Below are 22,454 nucleotides of genomic sequence, written 5' to 3'. Positions count from 1 at the left end.
CCATGGCAAGGCCAGGGTTGGGACGGCAGCGCTCCTGTCCTCATCCGCGAGCTGGGACACTTGTCCTTCCAGAGATGCCCCTGTCCTCATGGCTCAGTGGAGTGCCTGGCCTGCCACTGTGGTGCATGGGGGTCTTGCTGTCCTCAGACTGCCCCAGGACCTTGGCACTGGTCCTGGGTCACCCAGTGAGGACGCCAAGGGCGAGTTCTCATTCCTTCTTTGTCTGGCTCTGCCCAGGGCCTCAGAGGGCCAGGTGGGGTGGTCTTTGGCAGTGAGGAGGTGTTCTCAGAGTGGCAGGACGAGGGCCCTTCAGGTCACTGTGACTGCAGCCAAGGATGGGGAGCTAGGACTTGGGCTGCACCTGGGCCCCGGACGAGGGTAAGAGGGCCCTACAGGTGAGCTCTCCTTGCCAGGGGCAGAAGCACAGGCTAAGTTCTCTGTCACTGATTGCTCAAAGGGACTTCCCCAAGGTCCCCAGGAGCACCAAGGGCAGGAGGATGCAGCCCTGTCGTGGAAGGGCAGCCAGGCCTGGGGCAGCCGGGTCTCCAGGGACCTTCCTCACACCCGAGCTGCAGCCACCAGGGCCACTGGGATGAGGGCCGGGGCTTGGCTGCAGGCTCTGGGCTGGCTGCCGGGCTGGGCCAGGCACCCCTGTGTGGAACCCGGGGGGTCCCTGCCTGAGCCCTTCTGGGGTCTGCAGCACCTGGCTGTCCTGCAGATGTTCTGCATCCTGTCTCCTGGGCTCTGAGCTGCCCTCTGGAAGGAGGGCCCTGGGCAGGCCACACACAGAGCCCTGGGCACGAGGTTGTACAGAACACCCAAGTCCTGAAGCCGAGTCCTGCCACTGTTCTGCCGTTCTGTGTATGCACGTGTAGAGCACTGTACACACGCACATGCCCACACATGCACACACTACGCATGTGCACCCACACATGCCCCCCACATACGTGGTACGTGCACGCACACATATGCATAAGCACATGTGTGTGCATGTGTGTGCCCTGCATGCATGCACATGTGTACACGTGTGTCACATGCCTGCTTGTGTGTACGATCTCTGACTTAGTGGTTCCACTCAGGATTTCTTAACTTTACAGTGGAATGAAAGTGATTTGTATTTGCTGGAAACCTTACTTTGAATTTTGGACTTCAGACAGGAGGACATGTCTTAACGCTGGGCAGTGGCAGTGAGTCACAGCCTCCATTAGCCCTATGGTCAGGAGGGACAGCCAGGCCTGCACAGTGCGGGATGTAGGGATGACATTTGACATTAGCACCCACCTGAGGCTGAGGTGCGTGTTCTGCGCACACCTCAGCAGGTGTGGCCACACTGGAGTTCAGAGGTCAGGCTGCGGACTGCAGCTTCTGCTTACAACATGTCCAACTTGGGATGTTTTGTGAGGACATGGCCCCACTGTAAGTTGAAGTGTGCCTGTGTAGGTGTGTGTGTGTGTGTGTGTGTGTGTGTGTACAAGCATGTTTAAAGGGGCAGCAGTCTTGCTGGGAACCATTAGTGAGTGCCTGGAGTGGACAGAAGCGCCCTGGGCTTCTGGGCGTGGCTGGGCTATGGCAGGAACTCTGCACACGCATCTGTCAACAGCGGCAGAGCCAGTGCCACTCAGCTGTGTGCCAGGCACCGAGTCCCTCACCTGGTGGCTCTGCGATGCTGGGGGTGGGGGGACAGCCAGGCAGGGGCCTGCCTCTCACGGCCTGGGGCCTTCCTCTGCCCTGGGGCCTGGTCCTGTCCAGGGTCAAGGTCACCTGCCCTGGCAGAGGGTAGCCAAGGTCAGCCCTCTGGGCCGGGTGTGTCTCCCTTACCGCTTGTCTGTTCTCGAGGATGCCTGGCTCATCTCGCTGTTGGCGATGAAGTTCCTGATTTCAGAGAAGTAGGAGTCCTCTTTCTCGTCTAAAAGTGCGTGGTTGTCCGACTCGGAGGTCGGGGAAGAGGCACTGGTGCCCAGGTGGTTTGTGAGGACCCCCGCGTGCTGGCTCACTGTGGAGGGGCAGGTGTCAGGGCACCCTCGGCAGGACCTGCCTTGAGTTGCTCTCAGCTGCCCTCCTACCTGCCTCCCCTAGCACCTCCCCTCCTGTCCGCCCGCCTGGCGCTCCACGTGGCCCACTTGGGGCGCCCCACATCCGCCCACCTGGCACCTCCCCTCCCTCCTGGCGCCCCACGCGGCCCACCTGGCGCGCCCTCATGCTCGTGCTTCTTGAGGTGCCTGTCCAGGTTGGTCTGCTGCCCGAAGCACCGGTTGCACAGGTGGCACTTGAAGGGCTTCTCCTTGTTGTGGATGTTCCGCACGTGCCGCTGGAGGTTGGAGGAGATGCTGAAGGAGCGGTCGCAGTACTTGCACCTGGAAGACAGGCGCACCGGCGGTGGGCAGGGGCTGGCCTCCACCCAGGCCACCACCTGAAGTGGCAGATCCTGTCTGAAAGAGCCCTGAGCGGGCCGCGGGTCCTGCTGGGCCTCCAGCGTCCAGGGCCAGGCATGTCGGCAGCCTGGGGCGACATGCTCCCAGCAGCCTCACGAGGGCAGCATGACAACACGCAAGAGCTGAGAGCCACCCCCAGCTTTCCAGGTGGGGGGAGGCCCGCCCCCAGCCTTGCTCTGCAGCAGGAAGGCTCCCAGGTGCCCTCTGAGCGGCCCTCTGTCTCACTTGGGCTTCAGGGTGACAAACCTGTGAATGCTTAGCCGCCCTGGCCGGTGGGGTGGGGGGCTCCTCGACCTGCAGCCAGCGGGCTGAGGACGGCCTGGGGCTATGCCGACCTTCTCAGTCACCACCCTTGGGCTCGGTTTATCTTTAGGTCCCATCTGGGCAGCAGGGTCTCACCAGCCTGCGCTCTGACTTGGACAATCAGAGGACACCTGTCCTGACTCCCAGTTCCTCAGAGCAGAGCCCCGACACACAAGTGAGGAAGCCCGCCCTCTGCACAGCTTCCCCAGGGAGGGTCCCCGCTGTGCACCACCCTGAAGGCCCTGAAGTGATCCGCACACTGAGCAGCAAGAAAGCCCAAAGAGGCGAGCAGAGGGGCAAGGGCTGAAGGGGTCTCCTGAGCTCTGTAGACCCGCGAGTGCCCTGGGAAGGGCGGGTTCTGCACTGTGGAGGGCAGGTGGAGGGGAGGTGACCCACAAGCCTCCCCAGCCAGAGCCACCAGGGGCGCCACACGTGTGCAGGAGGTTGGCCGCGGATGCTGTGCACCTGGCCTTCAGAGAGCCTCCAGGGAGGCTCATCAGGGTCTCGGGCGGGAGCCCTGGATGATTTTGTTTATATGAGGTGTGCGTCTGCATGCTTGAAAAGCAAGCCCTGCTGTGTCCACTGGGTAAGGTACAGGGCATTCTGGGCCGTGGGCCCTGCCTGGCTGAGGCTTTTGGGACGCAGGGCCTGTGCAGCCAGCCTTGGCGGGGGCACGGGTGGGGGCTCTGTTCACCACCAGGATGTCTGCCTGTTGTAGAGACAGAAGTCCCACGGGCCAGGGCCCTGTGAGGCCCCACCTCACCCACATTTGGTGCTGGTGGACACTCCAGCCCAGCATGCTGGTCACGAGCCTTGGTCATGTGGACACTTGCCCGAGGGCACTTCAGGACACAGCAGGGAGGGTCTCTGTAGGAGTGGCCTTTGCAGCCCTGTGCCACCCACGGGAGGGGTCTGGATTGACATCGGCGGCTGGTGTAGGCCCTGCCCAGGGAGCCTGAGGGGCCAGAAGCATGCCCTCAGAGCAGGCCCTGGGCCCCACATCTGGACACTGCTGGACTGGAGAGAAGCACACCCCGTGTGAAGGGTGCAGGTGCACGAAACTGTCCCTGGACCCAGCCTGCAAGTGCCCCGTCTACAAGCCACCTGACACAGCCCTGCAGGCTGATAACAAGTACCCCAGAAGATGGGGGGACGGTGCTGACAGGGAGGAGTGGCCCCCCGTGCCCAGGCCTTCTGTCTGCGCTTGGCAGCCCCAACCGCAGCTCCCATGGTGCACCCACTCTTGCCTGGGGCCAGGTCCACCCCAGCCTTCTCTACAAGGCGCGGGCAAAGTGCTGCTCCAGGGCTGTGCATGGGCTCCTCGGCATGCCCGCCTCCCCGTCCCTTGTCCCCCATCCCGGCTGCACCTCTCTGCAGGACCCTGCACCTCCTTGGCTCTGCTGAGGGGCCTCAGGCATACGGATGTCCCAGGGAGCACAGGGCTTGCCCGCAGCCCCTCCCCGGCTCAGCCTGGGGACAGTCGGCGACCTGACTGACCATCTGAGAGGCCAGAGGCGCTGGCTGACTTGGATTTTTCCACCTGAGCAATAACAGGTCCAGGCCATGGTCTGAGCTCCCCCAGTACTGGGCCAGAAAGGCTGGGGTTCCTCCAACCAGTGTACCCACACAGAGCCCAGAAAGGAGGCGTTTTAATCCCAGTGCCCTGCCTCACTGGGGCCCATACACCCCCAACATGCAGACCCCGGGGGAGCCAGGCTCCCAGGCTTTCTGGTTCCTCGGGGGCCATGGCTCCGGAAGGACAAGCTTGATCTGGTGTCTGCCCAGCGAAGGCTTCCCGGGCAGTGGCACTGACAGCCCTGGGGTGCCTGGCGCGGGCCAGCCTGTCTGAGAGCGAACTCACGCTCACCCCCCGCCAGTCCAGTTCCTGCTTCCTTTGGGAATGTGGGGACCCTCTGATGCATCTCCCCACAGACACTGAGCAGAGACTGAGCCTGAAGCAGGTGTGGGGGGTGGGGCCTGTGCGTCTGGGGGTCAGGGAAGGGCCAGCGTCCACTGGGTGGTGGTGTCCAGCCTGTGGCCTCTCTTGGCCTAGACAGAGACGTCCATGTGAAACTCCGGGGAGCAGCGAGTCCAGGGCTGTGAGGGAGCAGAGTTCGCCTGCACTGAGGCCTGTGCTGGGAGCTGTCTTGGGGGACACGGCGCCCAACGCCAGGGAGCGAGAGGGCCCAGCCGCACCTGGCCACGCCACCCTGCCGGGAGGGCTGGGGGTGCGCAGGGACGGGGTGGCAGCGGAAGGTAAACAGGCCCCAGACAGTGGGCCCCTCCCTGGGACCTGCGGGGCCACCGCCAGCCATCACCAGGGAACTGCTGTTGGTCACGTTAAGAGTGAAAGGAAAAAACAGAGATTTTGAAGCCCAGTCCTAAAAATTAAAATAAACAAGATCGAGGGCATGCGAGGGCCTCCGGAGCCCCTGACGGAAACACGACTCGCCTTGCTTAGCAGCCTTGGGGCGGGCAGGGACGGGCTGGGACGGGGCCCTGGGGGAAGAGGGGCACCCAGCTGCACACCGGGCGCCGGCGAAGGCTCGTCTCCGGTCAGGGCGAGATGCGCTCAGTGTGGCTGGGAGGAAGGACCCTGCAGCGGCCCCCGGTGTTCCCAGGTCCATCTTCATCCCTCTCCAGCCCCAATCCTGCCCCGCCCAGTGCTGGAGCTCCAGGAAGTGAGCATCCTTGGCCACACCCCGTCCGTCCTCCGCTTCACCCAGGGGAGGCCGCAGCCCAGGAGCCCCTGCTGCCGGGACCGTGGGAGGCCAGCCTCCCTCCACGCCAGGGCCTGAAACATCTTCTGATGCCTCTAGATGATCCAAGGACTTACAAGGAAGATGCTTCTGATCCTCTGCTTCGATTATCCTGCCAGAGGCCCCGTGTCCTGCTGCCCTCCCGGCACACAGAGGCCCCTATGTGCACGTTGACATGCAGTGGGCATGGCCGTGGGTGCCGCCACGGAGGAGGGGCTCGCACCTGGGCCGGCATCGGGGTTCAGCACCTCGTGGCGGGCCTGTGTCCGGCACAGTGGGCTTTTGAGAGGGGCCATGCATTTTTCTCTTCTGACTTTAATCCTGTGCTGATCAAAGCAAGCCTGGAGATCACCAGGGCTCCCAAACGGAGGGCAGCTACTCCTCAGAGCAGGTCGCCTGAGCCAGACCCAGACAGGATTTGCAGCACAAACTTGTGAAGCAATTACTGTTACCAGAGCCGAAAGTCGCAGATTGGAGAGAGCAAAAGAAATCAATGATAATTAAATTCTTCTATAAACACGGCTCGACCCTCTGGGGGCTCTGAGCACACAACACTGTCCAAAAGTCGGCTCTTGTTACAGAAAAAACACAAGCTCGTTTGCTGGGAGGGGACCAGACCAAATAAATCTTTCTGCTGTTCACCTTTGTTAAGTTGTAAGTCACTGTTTTGGAGAGTGGGCCGGGTGCCGGTGTGTGGGGAGGGCTGAGGGCACAGTCACTGGACCCGTCGGGCTGTCACCTACCCTGCCAGGGACTCAGCCCCATGGACGCTGGAGATTCTCCATATATCTGTGTGGGGCTCGGGGAGCAGCACGCACACCGTGCCCCCGTGGCCTCCCTCCCCAGGGATGGGCACACAGACTGAATCCCCGGGGGTGCATAGCATCATAGGGTCAATTCCTGGTGACCTGGAGCTCTGTGTGGTCACAGTACAGGCATCTGCTGCTGTCAACCTAAACTGTGCCAAATTCTCTTTATTCCCAAGGCCTTGGCTAGCCAGACACACCCCAGGACGTTACTAAAATGGTCCTGGCAGAGAAACGGGCATTTCCCGCTTGTCTCGGGGTCACAATTGCCTGGGCTCTGTCTAAAAGGCCCACTCCCTGACTGGGCAGGGCTTCAGGAGAATCAGGGTGCCACCCTCAGCCCTTTCCTTTCCCACAGGCCCAAGGGACAGAGAGGACAGGGACCTGGGGACACAGCAGTCAGCTGGGGGACATCTCAGAGCCTCGGCTTCCTCATCACTGGAGTGGGGGTGGTGAGACTCGCTGGGGGCTGCTGTGAGCTCTGCTTCAATGACCCCCGTATCCAGGAGATAGGAGTGAGGTGGGAGCAGGTGCGTGGCCTCCCCTCAGCCTGCCTGCGAACCGGAGTGAACCCCTGGGGCACCCCCAAGCCAGGATGGGACCCGTGCTTGCTCAGAGCTCCTGCCCGGCGGTCCACCCACTCCCTGGCCCACCACATGGGGCGGCAGCCGCAGCCGTTGTGAGAGGCGAGGAGCTGTGGGTGCCAATGACACTGAGCTGCTCCACAGACACCCCGGGGCCTCAGCTTCAGAGTGGACGCACTCGGATCCTGGGCTGCTGTCCCCGTGGACATTCCAGCCACAGGTGGAGAGCAGCTACCTGCACCTGCTTTCATGAGCATGGCAGGAGCCTTCTGGAAGCTTCCTGGGTAACTTCTGCCTCCTCCTTACAACCTCTCAGGGAGCAGGATAGCAGTGGGCTCAGAAGAGAGAGGCCCAGAGAGTGACCAGACCCCAGGACTCAGCGAGACCACCCTGGCCCATCCTGCCCACTGCCCCTCCAGGGGCTGTGGCCTTTCTGAGGGTCCAGAGGCAGGGTAGGGGGTCCCTGCTCAAAGGAGGGGAGTTAATGGTAGGCGGAAGCAGGCAGCCAAAATCGCAGCCCCCCACCCCGCCCTCGGAGCTCAGCCCCGCCGCCCTGGCTGGGCTCCTACCTGTACGGCTGCTCCCCGGTGTGCGTCCTCAGGTGTCTCGTGAGATTTGCTGACCGGGGGAAGATCTTGCCACAGTACCTGGGTGGAAGGAGGAGGTGTGAGGAGGCGACAGGCCGCCCTTTCTGACGTCTTCTCTCCGTGCTGGGTCAGCAGCGCCGGAGGCCTCGCCCCCGGGGCAGGGCCCATCTGCACCCTGGTTTCAGTTTCTCCGGGGGCCCCGAAGCCTGGCCCAGGCTTACAGAGACGCGTGATGTGGGCCACAGAGGAGGGTGAACCAGCCCCTGCCTGGAAGCCTCTCGGCCCCTCTGCCCAGCAACGGACACAGCGGCAGGGACAGAGTGGGACAGGCCTGCACAGCCAGAAGGTCAGCTGGGGAGTGTCCTCCCATAGAAACTGGCAGGGCCAAGTGCTGGGGTCCTTCAGAGCTGGGGTCCTTCAGGGTCTAACACTGGTCAGTTGGTCCCCTCCAGCTGGTGGGCCAAGGTTGTGTTTTGGGCTCACGTGAACCAGCTGGGTGGTGGTGCGGAAGGCCCAACATGTGTCATGTGTTGCAGAGGATGCCTCAAGCAGCTAACTGACCAGTCATGGCCACTATGTTTCCCTGTGGCCATGGCGATCTTCCTAGAAGCGCAGGTTCACAGCCATAGGTGGGCACCTGGGCACCTTCCCGCCAGTACTCCAGGGGCACGCAGGGGCTCACCTGCACGTGTACCGCTCCTTGCCCTTCCTGAGGATGGGGTCCGAGAGCGTCGGGGGTGGGGACCGGAAGTTGAAGGGGTGGTGGGGCAGGGGCTGCAGCGAGCCCCCCGAGTCTGCTTTCATGGCTGCGAAGCTCTCCAGCTTCTCTGTCATGGTCTCGATGGCTGACATCTGCTGGCACAAGAGATGCTGTCTTCAGTGCGTGGACCTTCGTTCGTCATGGGGACGTGAGCACAGCAGCAGGTTCTCAGGTGGTCACTGGAACCAGGGGCCTCCAGTGTCTTACACCTTCTGCAGCCTGCCCTGTCCCTACCCTGGAGCCCCAGCTACAGCCCAGGGTCTAGCCAGAGGGAGCTGGAACTGGCCCTTAAGAACTGGCCTCACTGTCCGGTTTGCATGGAAATGAGTCATGAAGACTGCCAATGCTCGGGACTACCCAATCTCTCATTTTGACCCAGGTCAGCGGGGCCCAGCTGGCACATCCCTGGCAGCGCTCCTGGTGGGCTAGTTTGGGTTATACATAGAATTACACCTAGTTCTTGTTCATCTGTTTTGTTTATAAGCCTTGAAAAATTAAGATGCTGCCTGAATCTGTTTAAAACAGACCACTGGCCCGAGGAACCACTGCCACCTAGTGGCTGCATCTCATAATTGCAGGCAAAGTGCAGAAAAGGAATTCAACCGCTAAGACAAGATCCCCTGGAAACCAATTCAAAACAACAATGCCCAGAGTCGCATACGATAGGCAAAGGTCACTGTCTCTGCTCCCGGGAGATGTCAAGGGCTTGCTCAAGGAGAAGGGAGGTGTAGGATTGGTCATTCCCACCTGTTGGGTGGAGTTCTAGTCAAAACCCCAGACTGTGCTGACAGGAGAGGGGAGAGGCTGAAGGAGCCGCTCAGGTCTCAGTGGTGATTCTCCCAGCTCTTCTGTGGGCACTGGGGAAAGCTGGGTGCAGGGGCCCACGGGAAGGAGGGGCTTCATCAAGCCAAAGCTCCCAGTTTAAGGAGAGAACCCAGGAAGTGATGCCTGGGCCCCAGCAGCAGTCACTAGCCCTGGGAGGGGGCCCCTGCAGGCCTCCACACACCTCTGCTCAACGAACCCACAGGACCTGTTTCGCCTTGGAGGGCACAGAGAAGGGACTGGTGAGGCGAGGTGAAGGAAGGCAGGGTGGATGGATGGAGATAGAGGGAAGGAGCCACCCAAGGTCTCAAGTGCAGTGACCACTGGGAGAGACTGGCCCCGGGCAGGGTAATGGCAGCCAGCACCCACAGAGGGGCGTGGGTGGACGAGGAGGTCTTTGCAGGAGGTACTTGCTCATTTACAGCCAAGCCTCTGCCCCAGCCTTCCCCGGGCGAACAGAACCATCCCACGGTGCGGCTGGGGGTTCTTTCAGCCAGCACCGACCCCTCTGCCCCTTGGCCCCTTGTCCAAGTGCCTGGCATGCACCATTGAGGGTGCTATTCGCCAGGCAGGAAACAGAGGGCTCAGCCCCAGCGCTACTCGGGGCTACGTGCTCCAGTGGTGGAGACATGCTGGCAGTTGGGGGACAGAGGGGAAGCCACTGATGAATGGAGACTGTGTGGGGCCTCCCCTCGGATGCTGCTCTGGGCTCTGCCCCGGCCACAGGGATTCCATCTTCACCCTGTCACCCTCTCCCCTCTTCTGACAGCCCTCAAGAGGACATGGGATGCTTCCAGCCCTACCCGCTGACCCCCAGGTGGAAAGTGCCTGGCTTTCTCGGCCACCATCCAGCCTTCTTTGGCCCTATGGCCTGGGCCCCAAGGTAGCACTGAAGCCCTGGCACGGAGACTGCTGTTCACCTGCCCTCCGGCCCAGCAGTGGCCTAGGAACCCGCTGACTCTCCGCCACCCAGAGACTCCCCAGGAACCCCAGAGCAGGTGAGGGGCTGCCCTTGGGTGGGACCCGGCTCTGTACCCCCAGGGCTGCACACCTGCCCGTGGGACTCAGAGGCAGAGGGGTTTGCTGGGCACCTCAGCAGCCCAGGCAGGTACAGTCGTGACCTCTTGGGAGACCAGCAGCTACCAGGCACTTTTTGCCCAGGTGGCAACCCAACCTCAGACCATTTAATTAGTCATCTCTCCCCTGCCCCTTCCTCCTGGCTCAGGGACACAGGGACCGCCAGGGGTGTTGTAGGCCCACGAGGGGTGGGCAGGAGGGACAATGGGCAGCTGGGCCCCTGCTGGGCCTCTCTTCCTGGGGCTTGGGTGGGTCCGCCTGCCCGGCCTGCTCTGCCCTCTAATATTCCCAGTGGAGACACCCCGCCCCCAACAGGATGTGCGGCTGGCTTGTCTGCCCCTCCAGCCTGCCCGAGGATAAATCAGGGGAAGTCATTAACCAAACTCACGGCCCAGCAGAACAATGGGAGGTGCTAAGTTTAGCTGTGAACTCAACCAGGGCACAGATTTCACAAACCAGGGTTGTCCAGGCGGGAAAGGCAGACAAACAATGCCCGTGCAGGCTCGGGAGGCAGGCTCGGGAGGCCCCAGGACCCTCCGGGTGGTGGGGGGAGGCCTGGGGCAGTGGCCTGCAGCTGAGGGGGGGCCTGGGCTCCTTGAAGGGAGGACAGGTGAGACACCAGGAAGACTCTGAACTGGGCTGTGCCCACCCCCCAGGAGGACACGGACAGGAGGGCGGGCAGGAGGGCCTGCAGGCTGGTAGGGCTGAGTCCAGGGTCCAGGCTTTGGTACTCTGCAGGGGTCCCTCTGCAGACTCCTGCCCAGCTCCCTGAGGAGAGCCTGGTGCCCTCTGCTCTTGGGGAGGTGCACACTCCTGCCCCTCTGCCTGCAGCTGTCCTCTCTGGACTTCACAGTTCGTCAGGCTCAGGTATCACCTAGGAGGACCAGCTTCTACCCTGAGCCACCTGGGCTGCTCACCTCTTCCCCTCTGTTCAAATTCTGGGCTCCCTCCCAGCCCGCCAGTGCACACTCCCGCCCTCCTGGAGCGCCAGGTCTTGGGTCAGTGGCCCCCCTGAGGGTAGGGCTCCTATGGTACAAGGCCCCTGGACAGCCTTGCTGGCCTGCACTGTGAGGACCCCCTTCTCATCCTCTCCATCCCTGCAGGATCCTCTGCCTTTGAAAGGTGAGGGTGCTGGCCCCGAGCCTGCCCAGCTGCCCGCCTGGGTTTTACCTGGGGGTGAAACAGCAGCGGGGACGGCCTCAGGTACTTCTCCTTCAGGACACCCACCGGGTCCGTCACCTTCCGCTTTTCTACCCTGCTGGACAGCAACACAGAGGGTTACGTGCCCCACTGAGCCACCTGCTCTGCAGAAGCACATCTGTGCCTGCTGGCACGGTGTGGGGCTCACCACAGCTTCCTGCTGGCTCTTACTGCCTTGTTGGTGGCGGGGGCGGGGTCCTGGCTCACCTACTCACCTGCCTGGACCCCCAGCCCACCTCCTACCCAAATACTCAATTCCCTCCCATGCTCCCCTAGGTCACCCCTAACAACCTCAGCTGCAGGCTCCTGGGCGTGTCATGGGGGCTTGGTGCAGGGGCCAGAAACTTCTCTGAAGGCCCTGGGCACCAGCCCCCTTGCCCACTGGCCAGGGCCACCAGCTCCCATCCACTGGCCATGGCCATAAGCCCTGCCCACTGGATGGACCAACCTGGGTGGGAGGCTGCTTTGTCCAGGCACAGAGCCCACCCACAGCACAGTGTGGCTCACTCCTGAAGGCCCAGGGCCCAGCTTCCTCTCCTGCCTGGACGTTGGCATGGGGTGCCTGCCCATTTTTGCTGATGAACGTGGTGACTGTGGGCTTTTGCCCAGGCAGGGCTCTGTCTGAGACTCTGGATGGCTGCTGGAGACTGCAATTCTAGAACCTTCTCCAAAGGCTGGTGACGCTCTGTTAGATAGGCCTCTCCCAGGTGACCCGTTGGTCATGGGGGCCTCCACTGCTGCCTCCCTTAGCCGACGCCTCCCGGCAGCAGGCTGCCCCATCTCCCTGCCCCATCCCCATTGAGGGCTGCTGTGAGCCTCCCAGTGCCACGGCATTGGCCAAACCCAGCCTGACCACGTGCCCTCTGAAGACCCCGGGGATAGGCCATGTATGATTTATCTGTGGGGACCCCCCGCCCCCCGGGGCCCTGGTCCACACTCCAACTCCACCAAGGGCAGTCTATGCTGCTCTGTGCCCCAGTGGACCAGAACAGGCCAGGCCAGTGACAGCAGAGAGAGGGGAAGGCAGCACAGCCAGCCCTGGCCAGATCCCAGGCACAGGCGTTCCCACCAGGGACCCAGGGAGACCACCAGGGGAGGGCCTTGGAGACCCTCGAGATGGCTGGGGAAAAGCTTTGCCAGAGGGCGGGGCAGACGGCAAGGCTGTGGCCCCGCAGGAGAGGCAGGCTGTGCAGGGCCTCCTGGGACACCCGTGCTCTGGGCCGGTGGCACCTGCAGAGGATGGGACCTGGGAGGGGAAGGGCTTGCTGGGAGGGACAAGCTGTCAGGACGAGTGGGCGCTTCTCTCTGACCTTCAGCCCAAGGTCAGTGCCCCCAGAGGGGCTGACACCCTGCCCAGCAAACTCAGATGCTGCTGTCCTCCTCTGCCTTTCCCTGACACCCGGCTCCCAGATGACCGCTGCAGTGGACATGCACACAGCCAAGGTGCTGTGGGTGTCCCGTGGGCACAAAGCCCAGCAGGATGGATGCAGCCACTGTGCGGATTCAGGGAGGCAGAGGGCTGGAGGGGCAGCAGCCAGGGAGGATGCTTACACTCCTCTGCCCAGGGATGGAGGACCGGGGATCCCCCATAGGGGATGGCCAGGGGAAGCTTGGGAGTCTTGCTGATGTCGTGCTGAGTACCCGGGAGCAGAAGGGGCCGGGATGCTGAGGGACCTCTCCCCGAGCCTGGCGTGCTCTTGGCAGCTGGGCCCTGTGCCTTCACACACCACGTCTACCCAGGTTGTACCTGGGGTGGGTAGGAGGGGACCCACCTCAGTCCCTGGCTGGTGTTCCCTAAGTGGACAACCTCTTCCCTGCCTTCCGTCCTTAGGGATGCCCAGGCAGCCCCGTGAGCAGCCTGGACCCTGATGGCCAAGGATAAGAGTTCAGACATGTCCAGCCCCAGAGCACCTCCACCAGGAGCCCATGTAGGGGCGTGTATGTGTGATTGTGCTAGTGTGTGAGCGTGTGGCATGTGGGAGCACACGAGAGTGTGGGCATGGAGGTATGTGGTTGTGTGAGTTCATGTGAGCATGTGCGTCTATGTGTGATGGTGTGTGTGTGATAGTGTGTGTGTGAGTGTGCATGTCGGTGTGTATCTGTGAGGTGCGAATGAATGTCTAGGTGAGCATGATTTGTGTATGTGAACGTGTACGTATGTGTGTGCATGCACATGGGTGTGAATGTACGGATGTATGACTAGGGTGAGTGTGTGTATGTGTGTGAGTGTACATGGATGTGTACATGTGTGCATATGTACATACGACTGTGTATGTGTGGGCATGTGCATGGGTGTAGGTGTCTGTGTATGTTTACGAACGCAGGTGTGCACAGGTGTGCATATGTACATGGGTGTGTATGTATGAGGGCGTGTGTGAAGGGGGCCTTCGGGCCCTGTGGTCCTCACAGTTCCACCTCCCAGGCTGCCCATGGCCCCTGCAGCTTCCAGGGAAGCCCAGGCCCTAAGCCCTAAACCAGTGGTGTGGAGGGAGGGGTGTCTGGAGGGGAAGGGCAGAGGATGAGAGAGAGGCCAGGGAGGCTCAGGCAGACCACCCTGTCCCTCTGCTCCAGCCCTGGGGTCCCCCCAGAAGGCTCGTCACCCATCTGGGTCCTATGCACACCAAGGTGGCCTGTGAAGGTCCTGGGATCCTACTTAATTATTATTATTTTTCCAAGATTGAGGTCCTTTGTACACACTTGCCTATGTGGCCAATGTAACTGTCACGGCAGGTGCCACCCTGGACTCCCTGACAGCCAGGACACCCTAGAGAAAGTGAGGCACTGGGTAGAGGATGGGCCTCCCCAGTCTTACGAGCCCCTAATCAACTGGCAAGCGCTGCCCTGGCCTGGTGCTGGCCACCTGTGCCCTGGAAGCAGGGCTGCTGACTCGACCCTCCCTGCTGAGCCTCTGGCCCGTCCCATGCAGCCTGTGGACGGGCCTCTTCCAAGCAACACAAGGGGCGCATTCCACGATCCTGCCACGAGGGTGCTGGCACCCTGCACACAGTAGGAGCTGGCCGCAGACGCGGCTTGGTCTGGGTGGGAGCGGCCTCGGCCCCAGCGGTGCTGTGGGCACCGTGTCCCTGGCAGAGCGGCCAGGCCAGCCCAGCCCTGAAAGCAGCTCTCTGGCCTCCGCACTCTGACATCACTTGTTCTCATCTTTGTCTTCCTAGATCCCAAAGCACAGCAGGTGAGACCTCCTCACCCAAGTATAAGCCGTCCTCTGTCCCCCCCTGGGGCTGAACTGCGGGGCCAGCAGACACGGCCTTCAGAAGAGGCCGCCGTCCGCTCCCTGCAGCTTGAGCACACAGGCTTCCAAGGCCTGGGCTGGCCCTGGTGCTCGGCCTCTGCTGGGGGCAGCCCCTGGGGTCTCCCTTCATGGCGAGGATGGTGGTGCAAGCTGGCAGGGTAGGACCCCTGCCAGGGAACCTGGTCCCGCTTTCCCTGTGGACCCCTCCTAGGGAGGGGCAAAGCCTGCCCACTGGCTGGGGAATGGGACTCAGCCGGCCTCTTGCTGGGAGGACATCAGAGAGATGGGACGCTGACGTCCTGCAGACCCTCTTGAACTTCCCTATCCTCTCCCCCGTCCCCTCTGGGGACCAACAGTTCCCTCTGTGGTTTCTCCCGGGCCACCAAAATGCCCCTTAGAGTGGCTTCAAGAGTGGGGTGGGACCACAGGGGCAGCCTTGGGGATGTGGAGCCTCAGGGAGGTGGACAGAGAGCTCAGAGCCAGTGTAGGCCCCTCTGACCTTTTCCGGAACAGAGATTTGGTCCAGGAAAGACAGCTGGACACAGGGAGGTGTGGACACTGATGATGGCAGTACTCAGGAGGGGCTCAAGGTGGGGCAGAGGACATCTGACTTGCGGGCAGTGCAAGGGAGCCACACGTGTCCAGGAGGCCCCACCCTGGCCCACTGAGCCTGGGAGTGGCCAAGCCAGATGCCCCTCCAGAGGGGTACGGAGCCCCAGGAGCTGAGGCCCCTCCCTGAAGCCCACAGAGGCAGAGAACCTTGGGCGGACGTGGCCAGCTCCTGCGGCGTGGGCTCCGGGGCAAGAGGAGGTGAGGACGGGGCATGTTAATACCTGTAAATGGGGTCCATGAAGAAGGGAGAGGGCTTGGCGTAGTGCAGGGAGGGCTGCTGGGGCAGTTGCGCTGGGCACACCTTGGGCAGCCCCTCGCCGGCCCCTGGCTTCCGCTCCCCGTAGATGTGGTTCTTCCGGGGCTCCCGGCCCCCTCCGTTCTGGCTGGCGCGGGCCCGGCTGCCGATGCTCAGGTCCAGTGGCTGCTCCTCGCTGGACGCGGGTGCCGGGGGCACCTTGGGCGCGGGCAGGATGGGCTTCGCCTCTTTTGGTTTGGTGGTGAGGTCGAAGGGGCACTCGGCACTGGGGCCGCCCACCTTGAGTGTGTCCCGGGGCGACTTTGGCTCGGCCTTGACCAGCAGGTTGTGGGCGAGGGCGCGGTCCGTGAAGGGGTATAGGGAGTGGGGGAAGTTGGGCAGGAACTGGAAGGGGAACACCGAGTGGTAGGGCAGCGCGCCCAGCTTCTTCTCCTGCATGCCCATGAAGCCCGGGCCAAAGTACTTCTCCGCGATGGACGCGATGGCTTTGATGGAGTCGCCGGCCGCGCCCGAGGCGGTCAGCAGCTGCTCCTCGGGCGGCGGGAAGAAGGAGTGCTGTGAGTAGAAGACGGGCACCTCGGCCCCACTGTGGGTGGACCCCGGGGGCACCGAGCCGCCGCCAAACTCGGGCTTGCCCTTGTCCTTGCCCTTGTCTCGGTCGCTGTCCACGTCGCTGTCGAGGTCCGAGCCAGTCCCCGTCGTGGTGTCCAGGTCAGTCCCCGTGGTGGTGTTGATGTCCTCAAAGTCGCTGCCATCGGACATGTCGGGGCTCCTGGTCTTGAGCTTCTCCACGTACGTGTCCTCCAGGCGGCTCTCCAACTTCTCCTCCGGCCCCGTGGCCGCCATGGCGCCCTGGCCGCTGTTGCTGACCGCGGAGATGAGGGGCAGTGCTGGGTTCCCCAAGGGGCTGGGGAGCTTGGCGTCCTGTGTGTGGTTCAGGGGGCTCTTGAGCAACGGTGTGGGAGGTAGCAGAGGCGGCCGGGGGTACAAGGACGGAGGGAAGATGCCCGGGAAGCCCGGCGTGAGTGCAGGGAAGGCCGGGGGGCCCGTGGAGAAGGGCAGGCTCCCAGGGTGGGGCCTGGAGGGGAAGTACTCGTTGAAGCCCAGGCCAGTGTGGTTGAGGTTGGGGGAGGGCTTTGCCTTGTCCATCAGGGGGCTGGGGGTCAAGGGCAGGCCTGGGGCGAAGAGGCCGCCCGGCGTGTAATGGCTCTTGCCCTCGCAGAAGCGCCGGTGCTTGTTCAGGGAGGAGGTAGTGCTGAACATCTGCCCACAGTCCTTGCACTTGATCTGCGTGCGGCAGTCCGCGTGCATGCGCTTGTGCCGGCACAGGTTGGAGAACTGCGTGTAGGACTTGTGGCAGACCTCACCTGGAACATCAGCAGAGAGCAGACACAGGCCGTATGAAATTAAGGGGACCCGCACCTCGAGGGGAGCAGCTGTGCGGGCGAGTGGGCCTGTGTGTGTGTGTGTGTGCGCCTCTTCGTGTGTGTGCTATGAATCTATAACACGCCATGTCTCATGCGTGTGCAGAGCCTGTGCTCCCCTGTCTGTGTGTACTATAGGGAAGATGTGCACGTACAAACGCGTGTGCCTGTCTGTGCACAGGCGTCCCACCCTGGGGCTGTCTCCGGGGGGAGGGAGAGCCAGCCCAGGCCTGGCCGAGGGCCCGCAGCAGGGCTAGACCCCCTCAGCTGGCTGCTGCAGGTCCCTGGGCTCCACAGCCACCCACTTCCTCACGGCTCCAGACACGGCTGTCCCCACGGGTGAGAGCAAACCCTGACCGCTCAGCTCTCTCCCACCTCCTGAGGCTCAAGTGCCCCTGGCTCAGGGGTCCTGTGAGCTGGGTCAGCGCAGCACCCGCTCGTCTCCCTCTTGCTTTTCTAACAAGAAAGTGAGGAGCACACGCAAGCACGGGTGTCCACGGGACAGCCTGCTTCCTAATCACGGAGACAATGGCTCCTCTCCCTCGTCGGGCAGGGTGTGGATGCAGGCCCACTCACACGTCCCCCCACTCGCCCTCGTGGTCACCGGCTCACAAACCCTCACTGCACACGCCCGCCCTCTCCAGGACGGTGCTCTTCTGGAACGTGCTCGCGAGGAGCCGCCCACTTCCACGCGCCTTCTCGCCTCCCCCTTCCCCCCTCTCCCTCAGGCACCCACACGGCACACTCCAGCTCCCCAGTGGCACAGACATCACCTCGGTTTCTGAGCTGGCGGGGGCTGGGGGCTTCCAGGTGTCGGGTGGGCTCTGGGCGTGCACACAGGTTTCACCCAGTGGGTGACACGGCGCCCGTGTGTACTCAGTGCCCGTGCCCTCACTGTCCTCCAAGTGACCCACGTGGACTTCCCCACTTCCTTGCGGTTTCCCATCCAAACCTGAAGCCCTCTGAGGGGCTCCGAGCGTGCTGCCCGGCTCTGGCCTTCGCCCCGTCTGGGGGCCGTGCCCCACATCAACCTGGGTACAGACTCAATCTTGAGAGCTGGATGGCTTTTGCCAGAAGCCAAGGCACAGAGGGGGCCTGGACACCGATGAGGACATGGGTCATCACCCTGGGGTAGGCCCACCCTGCGGGGAGCCTGTGCCATGCGGGGGAACCGTGGGCTCAGCCCGCCCAGCAGGGGCAGCCTGGAACTCACGCTCTTCACGGGACCCAGCGGGCTTCATAAAGCCGGTTTGCACGTCCCGAGGACCACGGTGCGCCCCCAGTGGGCTCTGCTGTGAGGCTGCACCAGTCCTGGAAGCCGTCACCTCACGCCAACACGCACACCCGCCCACAGGGCCTCGCTCTCCTCCTCCGTCACTAGGCCTGATCTGGGTGTCATGATAACATGGGGGACAGTGCGCAGACAGGTGACACAGCTCAGCCAGAGGTCTGCGAGGGGTGACAGCCTGACGTGTGCTTGTGAGACGACCGTGCGAGGCAGGCGTGTGCGAGATGCACGAGGCATACGTGCTTGTGTGTGTGAGGTGACTGTACAAGGCACGTGTGTGGGAGATGATCCTGCACCACGCATGTTGTGTGTCGGTGACTGCATGGGGCAGGCGTGTATTTGGACACACGTGTGTGTGTGTGTGTGAGATGATCCTGCACTACGCACTTGTGTGTTGGTGACTGCAGGGGCAGGCATGTGCTTGGGAACGCACAAAGTGTGCGAGTGTGTGACTGCACGAGGCGTGAGGACTAGGCCTGCTGTGACAATGACGATGGCACACGGGGACATGGCCTCTCTGTGGCTGAACTCAAAGGCCCTGTGCAGGCCCACAGCCTGTAGGACTGGTCCCTGGTGACATCTGCCCCCTGTCCCCCAGCCCTGAGCCTCTCAGCAGGCACCCAGGCCAGTGCTCCTCACCGCTGTATTGGGCACCTCCCAACAAAGGTGCAGGGTCAGTGCCCACCCAGCACCAGCTCGGCCTCCCTGACGCTCTAGCCCTGCACTGCTGTCCCCAGCTGCTGTCTGTCAGCTCGTCTCCTCCCACTAGCATGTGAACATGAGGACAACAGGACCGGGCACCTGGGAGCCAGGCCTGCCCAGTGGCTCTGGAGGACACTGCTCCATGGGCTGGCCCCACCCGGCTGCACTCTGTAGCTCAGCCAGTGCTGGGAGCAGAGGGGCGGGGAGGAACCGAGGTCCTTGCTGCCCCCCCCCCACCTACCTGCAGCCACTGGAGGAAGCACAAAGGGGGGCCACGCAGGAGGGGGGCGGGGAGCAGGGTGGAGCGAGCGGGCAGTTCTAGTGGCCCCTGAGGGCTGCCAGGACCCAGCCGCTGGGCAGAAGCCTCGGGACTGGCTGGGAGGGATTTCTGCCCCGCAGCGTGGGCCGACAGGCGGGCGCAGGCGGGCGCGGGCGGCGGGCGGGCACTCACATATGAAGGGCTTGACGGTGCTGTGGATGTGCTTGTGCTGCTTGAGGCCAGAGGACGTGGCGAAGGTCTTGCCGCAGTCGGGGCAGGCGTGGGCCCGGGCGCCCACGTGCTGCGAGCGGATGTGCCGCTGCAGGTTGCTGGGGTCCGTGAACACCTGGGAGAGACGCTCTGCTGGAGGGTCCAGCCAGAAAGGCAGGGCCCTGCCTCCCTCTGGCGCTGCCCTCCCTGCCCGAGCTGGCCGGGGCAGCTGCTGGGGGCCACCGGGGAGCCGCAGAGCCTTTGGGCTTGGGTTCAACAGTCACTCCTGGGGACATGGGGGCCATCAGGCCACACGTGATCCCCGCAGAGAGTGTCTCCGCTGAAGTACATTGACCCTGAGGGCTGGCACCAGGGAGGCCACCCTCGCCAGCCTCTTCCTTTGGGTTGGCAGGGGCATAAGGGCCTCCCTGGAGAGGACGTGGGTTCTGGTTGGGCCCTGTTCCTCCTGAGTTGTGCGATAGGGTCTCTGACTTCCTGTCCTCCCCAGGAATGAGGAAGGACCACAGTGGCCCTGGGGCCTCTAACCTAAGCTACTCTTGCTACCCTGGGCATTTTCACAGGACGGCGGAGGGAGCTGGGATCGGGGCCAGGCTGGCGGGACTGGCACGGTACCTTCACGCAGTTTTCACATTCAAAGCGCTTGCCACTGTCATGGGACATCTGGTGGCGGATGAGGTTGGACTTCCAGTTGAAGGCCTTGGGACACTGGTCACACTTGTATTCCCGCTCCTCTGTGTGGACGATCATGTGCTGCTCCAAGCTGTGGACAGGGGTCAGAGTCACTGGTGCCCTCTGCCTGCCCCTCCCGCTGCATCCTCTGGGGGTTGCCCATGGGCAGACACAGCTCTCCCTTGTGTCAGGAGGAAGCCGGTACCTACCCAGAGCTCAGTCCTTCATCCAAGGCCACCCCCAGTCAGCCAGGGGCAGGGCGGGACCCCAGGTCCCACGTCCTGGCCACCCTTCTGGGAAATCCCAACTTTGGACTAAACTTGGGCCGAGGGAAAAAGGAGTCACGGAGGTTGGACGCTTCCATGACGTGAGGCTGGGCAGGAACCGGGCTGCCCCTTGCAGTGGCCTGCCACCCAGGAGGCAGCAGGAGTGGCAGAGGGTCTGCAAGGGTGCCGCTCTTGGGCGGGGACAGCAGCTGCTTGCAGGGTCCTGCCCCTCCCAGCTGAGCCAACAGCCTCTGACCCCTCCTCTCGGGGGACCCCCTCCTCCCCTCCTGTCCCCGGGATATCCGTTAATCTTCATGAGCAAAGCAGTAATACATCACGGCCCGCTAATTACGGGGCCCAGCCATCCATTTAGATCAGGAACGCCTGCTCCTCCGGCACCCGGAGATTGTATCTTTTGCCTGTTGTTAATTGTGATTTATGTGTTTATGTAAAGAAAACAGGGACCCTCTTTAGCGCGCTCTGTGGCGGCTTCTGCCGGGATTCGCCCACACGCTCATTTCTCAGTCGTCTGGGTGGAGGGTCTGCATCCCAGGGGGCTGGGTCTGGACGGGCTCTAAATCCCATCACAGGCCGTTAGTGGCCCGATGGTTGCTCACTGTGCAGGGCGGGCCTGCGGGAGCCCTCCCAGGCGGGAGAGGCCCGAGCCACAGCGGCTGGTTCCTGGACCTCTGGGACTGGGTGTCCTGCTTCCCCACAGAGCCCGGTGCTATCTGTCCTTGGGATTTCATGTGGGTCTCCAAGGCCCCATCGTAGGGTCTTGACTCCTGCCCAGCCTCAGGGTGGAGGAGGGCCAGTGGACCTGGTGCTCTGATGTCCTTCTCGGGCAGGTGGCTGCCACCTGAGGGGAGCAGAGCCTGGGGTCTGGGGTAGAAGGGGTTCTGGATGATGCCTTCCTGGGCCTGAGGAGGGCTCCAGGGGAGGCTGCCCATGTAGTCCTTGGCAGTGGGCACTGTGGCCCCTGGCATCAACTGGGGCTAGAGCGCAGCATGCCCAGGGCCTGCCCACAGTCCTGACCCTTGCCAGGCGGTCTCCACAACTCAGGCCTGCAGCCGGCAGGGGCAGTGGCCTCCCTGTCAGGGATGAGCAGGTCTTTCTGGGGCTCAGACTTTCTGGTGGGAATGGGGCGACACCAAGGCTCCGGCACGGGCCGCTGGTGCGCCTGCTCTGTCCCCGCGTTGTACGGGGGCCTGGTGCCCGCCTGGCCCTGGTGCCCGCCTGGCCCTGGTGCCCGCCTGGCCCTGGTGCCCGCCTGCCCCTGGTGACCGCCTGGCGGGGGGTGGCACCTGTACTTGGTGGGGAACATCCGCTCGCAGTCCTTGCACTCGTGGGAGGGGTCGCTGCCCCCGCCACCGAGGCCCTCGGGCTTGAGCCCCTCCCCCAGGCCCTGGTAGACGGCAGTCCCCGCAGAGCCGCAGGCGTATTTCTTGTGGCGCCGCAGGTCCACCTTGCACGGGAAGAGCTCGTCACACTCGTCACAGCGGAACGTGGGCTCCTCTGCAAGACAGGACAGGAGGTGGCAGCAGAGCCAGAGCCCCCCTGTCTGGCTCTCCTCTGCCCCCATCCTGGAGCCAGGGTCCCCGGGGCCTGGGAACCACAGGGACGGAAGACCCCGGCTCTGCCTCCTGGGAAACACTGAGCCGCACGAGGGCCCTGGCCGTGCCTCAGGCAGCCACTGTGGGCGAGAGGGGGCTCTGCCTGGGAGCCAGAAGGAAGCCAGGCCAAGGCTTTGTTTATGAATCAGGGGAAGAGACGACAGAGCGCCAATGCGTATAATAAATTATTGTCATCAAGGTCAAACAAATTAAAAGGGGGGCAGCTATTATTAAGTTTATGAGCAGCATCCTGACCACGGTGCCAAGCCAAACAATCAGGCTGGAGCTGTCACCCCGCGGGGGTGAGTCTGGGCCCCCTCCTGCCTCCCCTGCCTGCACTGCTGGAGGACAGCTTCCACCCAGAGCCTGTGTCCCCACCCAGGAACCCTGCTTGCCACCTGGCTGGAGAGAGAACACCTGCTCTGACCTCTCACAGTAGCACAGCACATTCGTGTGCTTGTGGGCACGTATGGGTGTGCAGACACATGCTTGTGCATGGTATGTGCAGTTGCATGTGATGTATTTGCAGGAGTCTGACCAGCCCAGCACAACTG

General features: G+C 62.9%; 1 protein-coding gene across 6 annotated transcripts in view; it reads right to left on the bottom strand.

Annotated features, from left to right (window-relative positions):
* Prdm16 (PR/SET domain 16) overlaps positions 1 to 22,454 on the bottom strand; it is a 307,066-nt gene that overhangs the window by 7,056 nt on the left and 277,556 nt on the right. For 5 of the 6 annotated variants that reach the window (XM_071617269.1, XM_071617271.1, XM_071617273.1 and 2 more), the window contains 9 exons: positions 21,592 to 21,802; positions 19,965 to 20,112; positions 19,314 to 19,467; positions 15,414 to 16,815; positions 11,301 to 11,388; positions 8,154 to 8,323; positions 7,454 to 7,531; positions 2,185 to 2,354; positions 1,819 to 1,993 (listed from right to left, as the gene is read on the bottom strand). In XM_071617269.1, the coding sequence (XP_071473370.1) occupies positions 1,819 to 1,993; positions 2,185 to 2,354; positions 7,454 to 7,531; positions 8,154 to 8,323; positions 11,301 to 11,388; positions 15,414 to 16,815; positions 19,314 to 19,467; positions 19,965 to 20,112; positions 21,592 to 21,802 (2,596 nt within the window). The remainder of the gene's footprint in view (positions 1 to 1,818; positions 1,994 to 2,184; positions 2,355 to 7,453; positions 7,532 to 8,153; positions 8,324 to 11,300; positions 11,389 to 15,413; positions 16,816 to 19,313; positions 19,468 to 19,964; positions 20,113 to 21,591; positions 21,803 to 22,454) is intronic. The other variant, XM_071617270.1, reaches the window with a different exon arrangement.

This window comes from Marmota flaviventris, chromosome 10 (assembly GCF_047511675.1).
Source record: "Marmota flaviventris isolate mMarFla1 chromosome 10, mMarFla1.hap1, whole genome shotgun sequence".
Classification (NCBI taxonomy): Eukaryota; Metazoa; Chordata; class Mammalia; order Rodentia; family Sciuridae; genus Marmota; species Marmota flaviventris.
The sequence above is the reverse complement of the archived record's forward strand: the minus strand, read 5'-3'. Positions and strand labels throughout refer to the sequence as shown.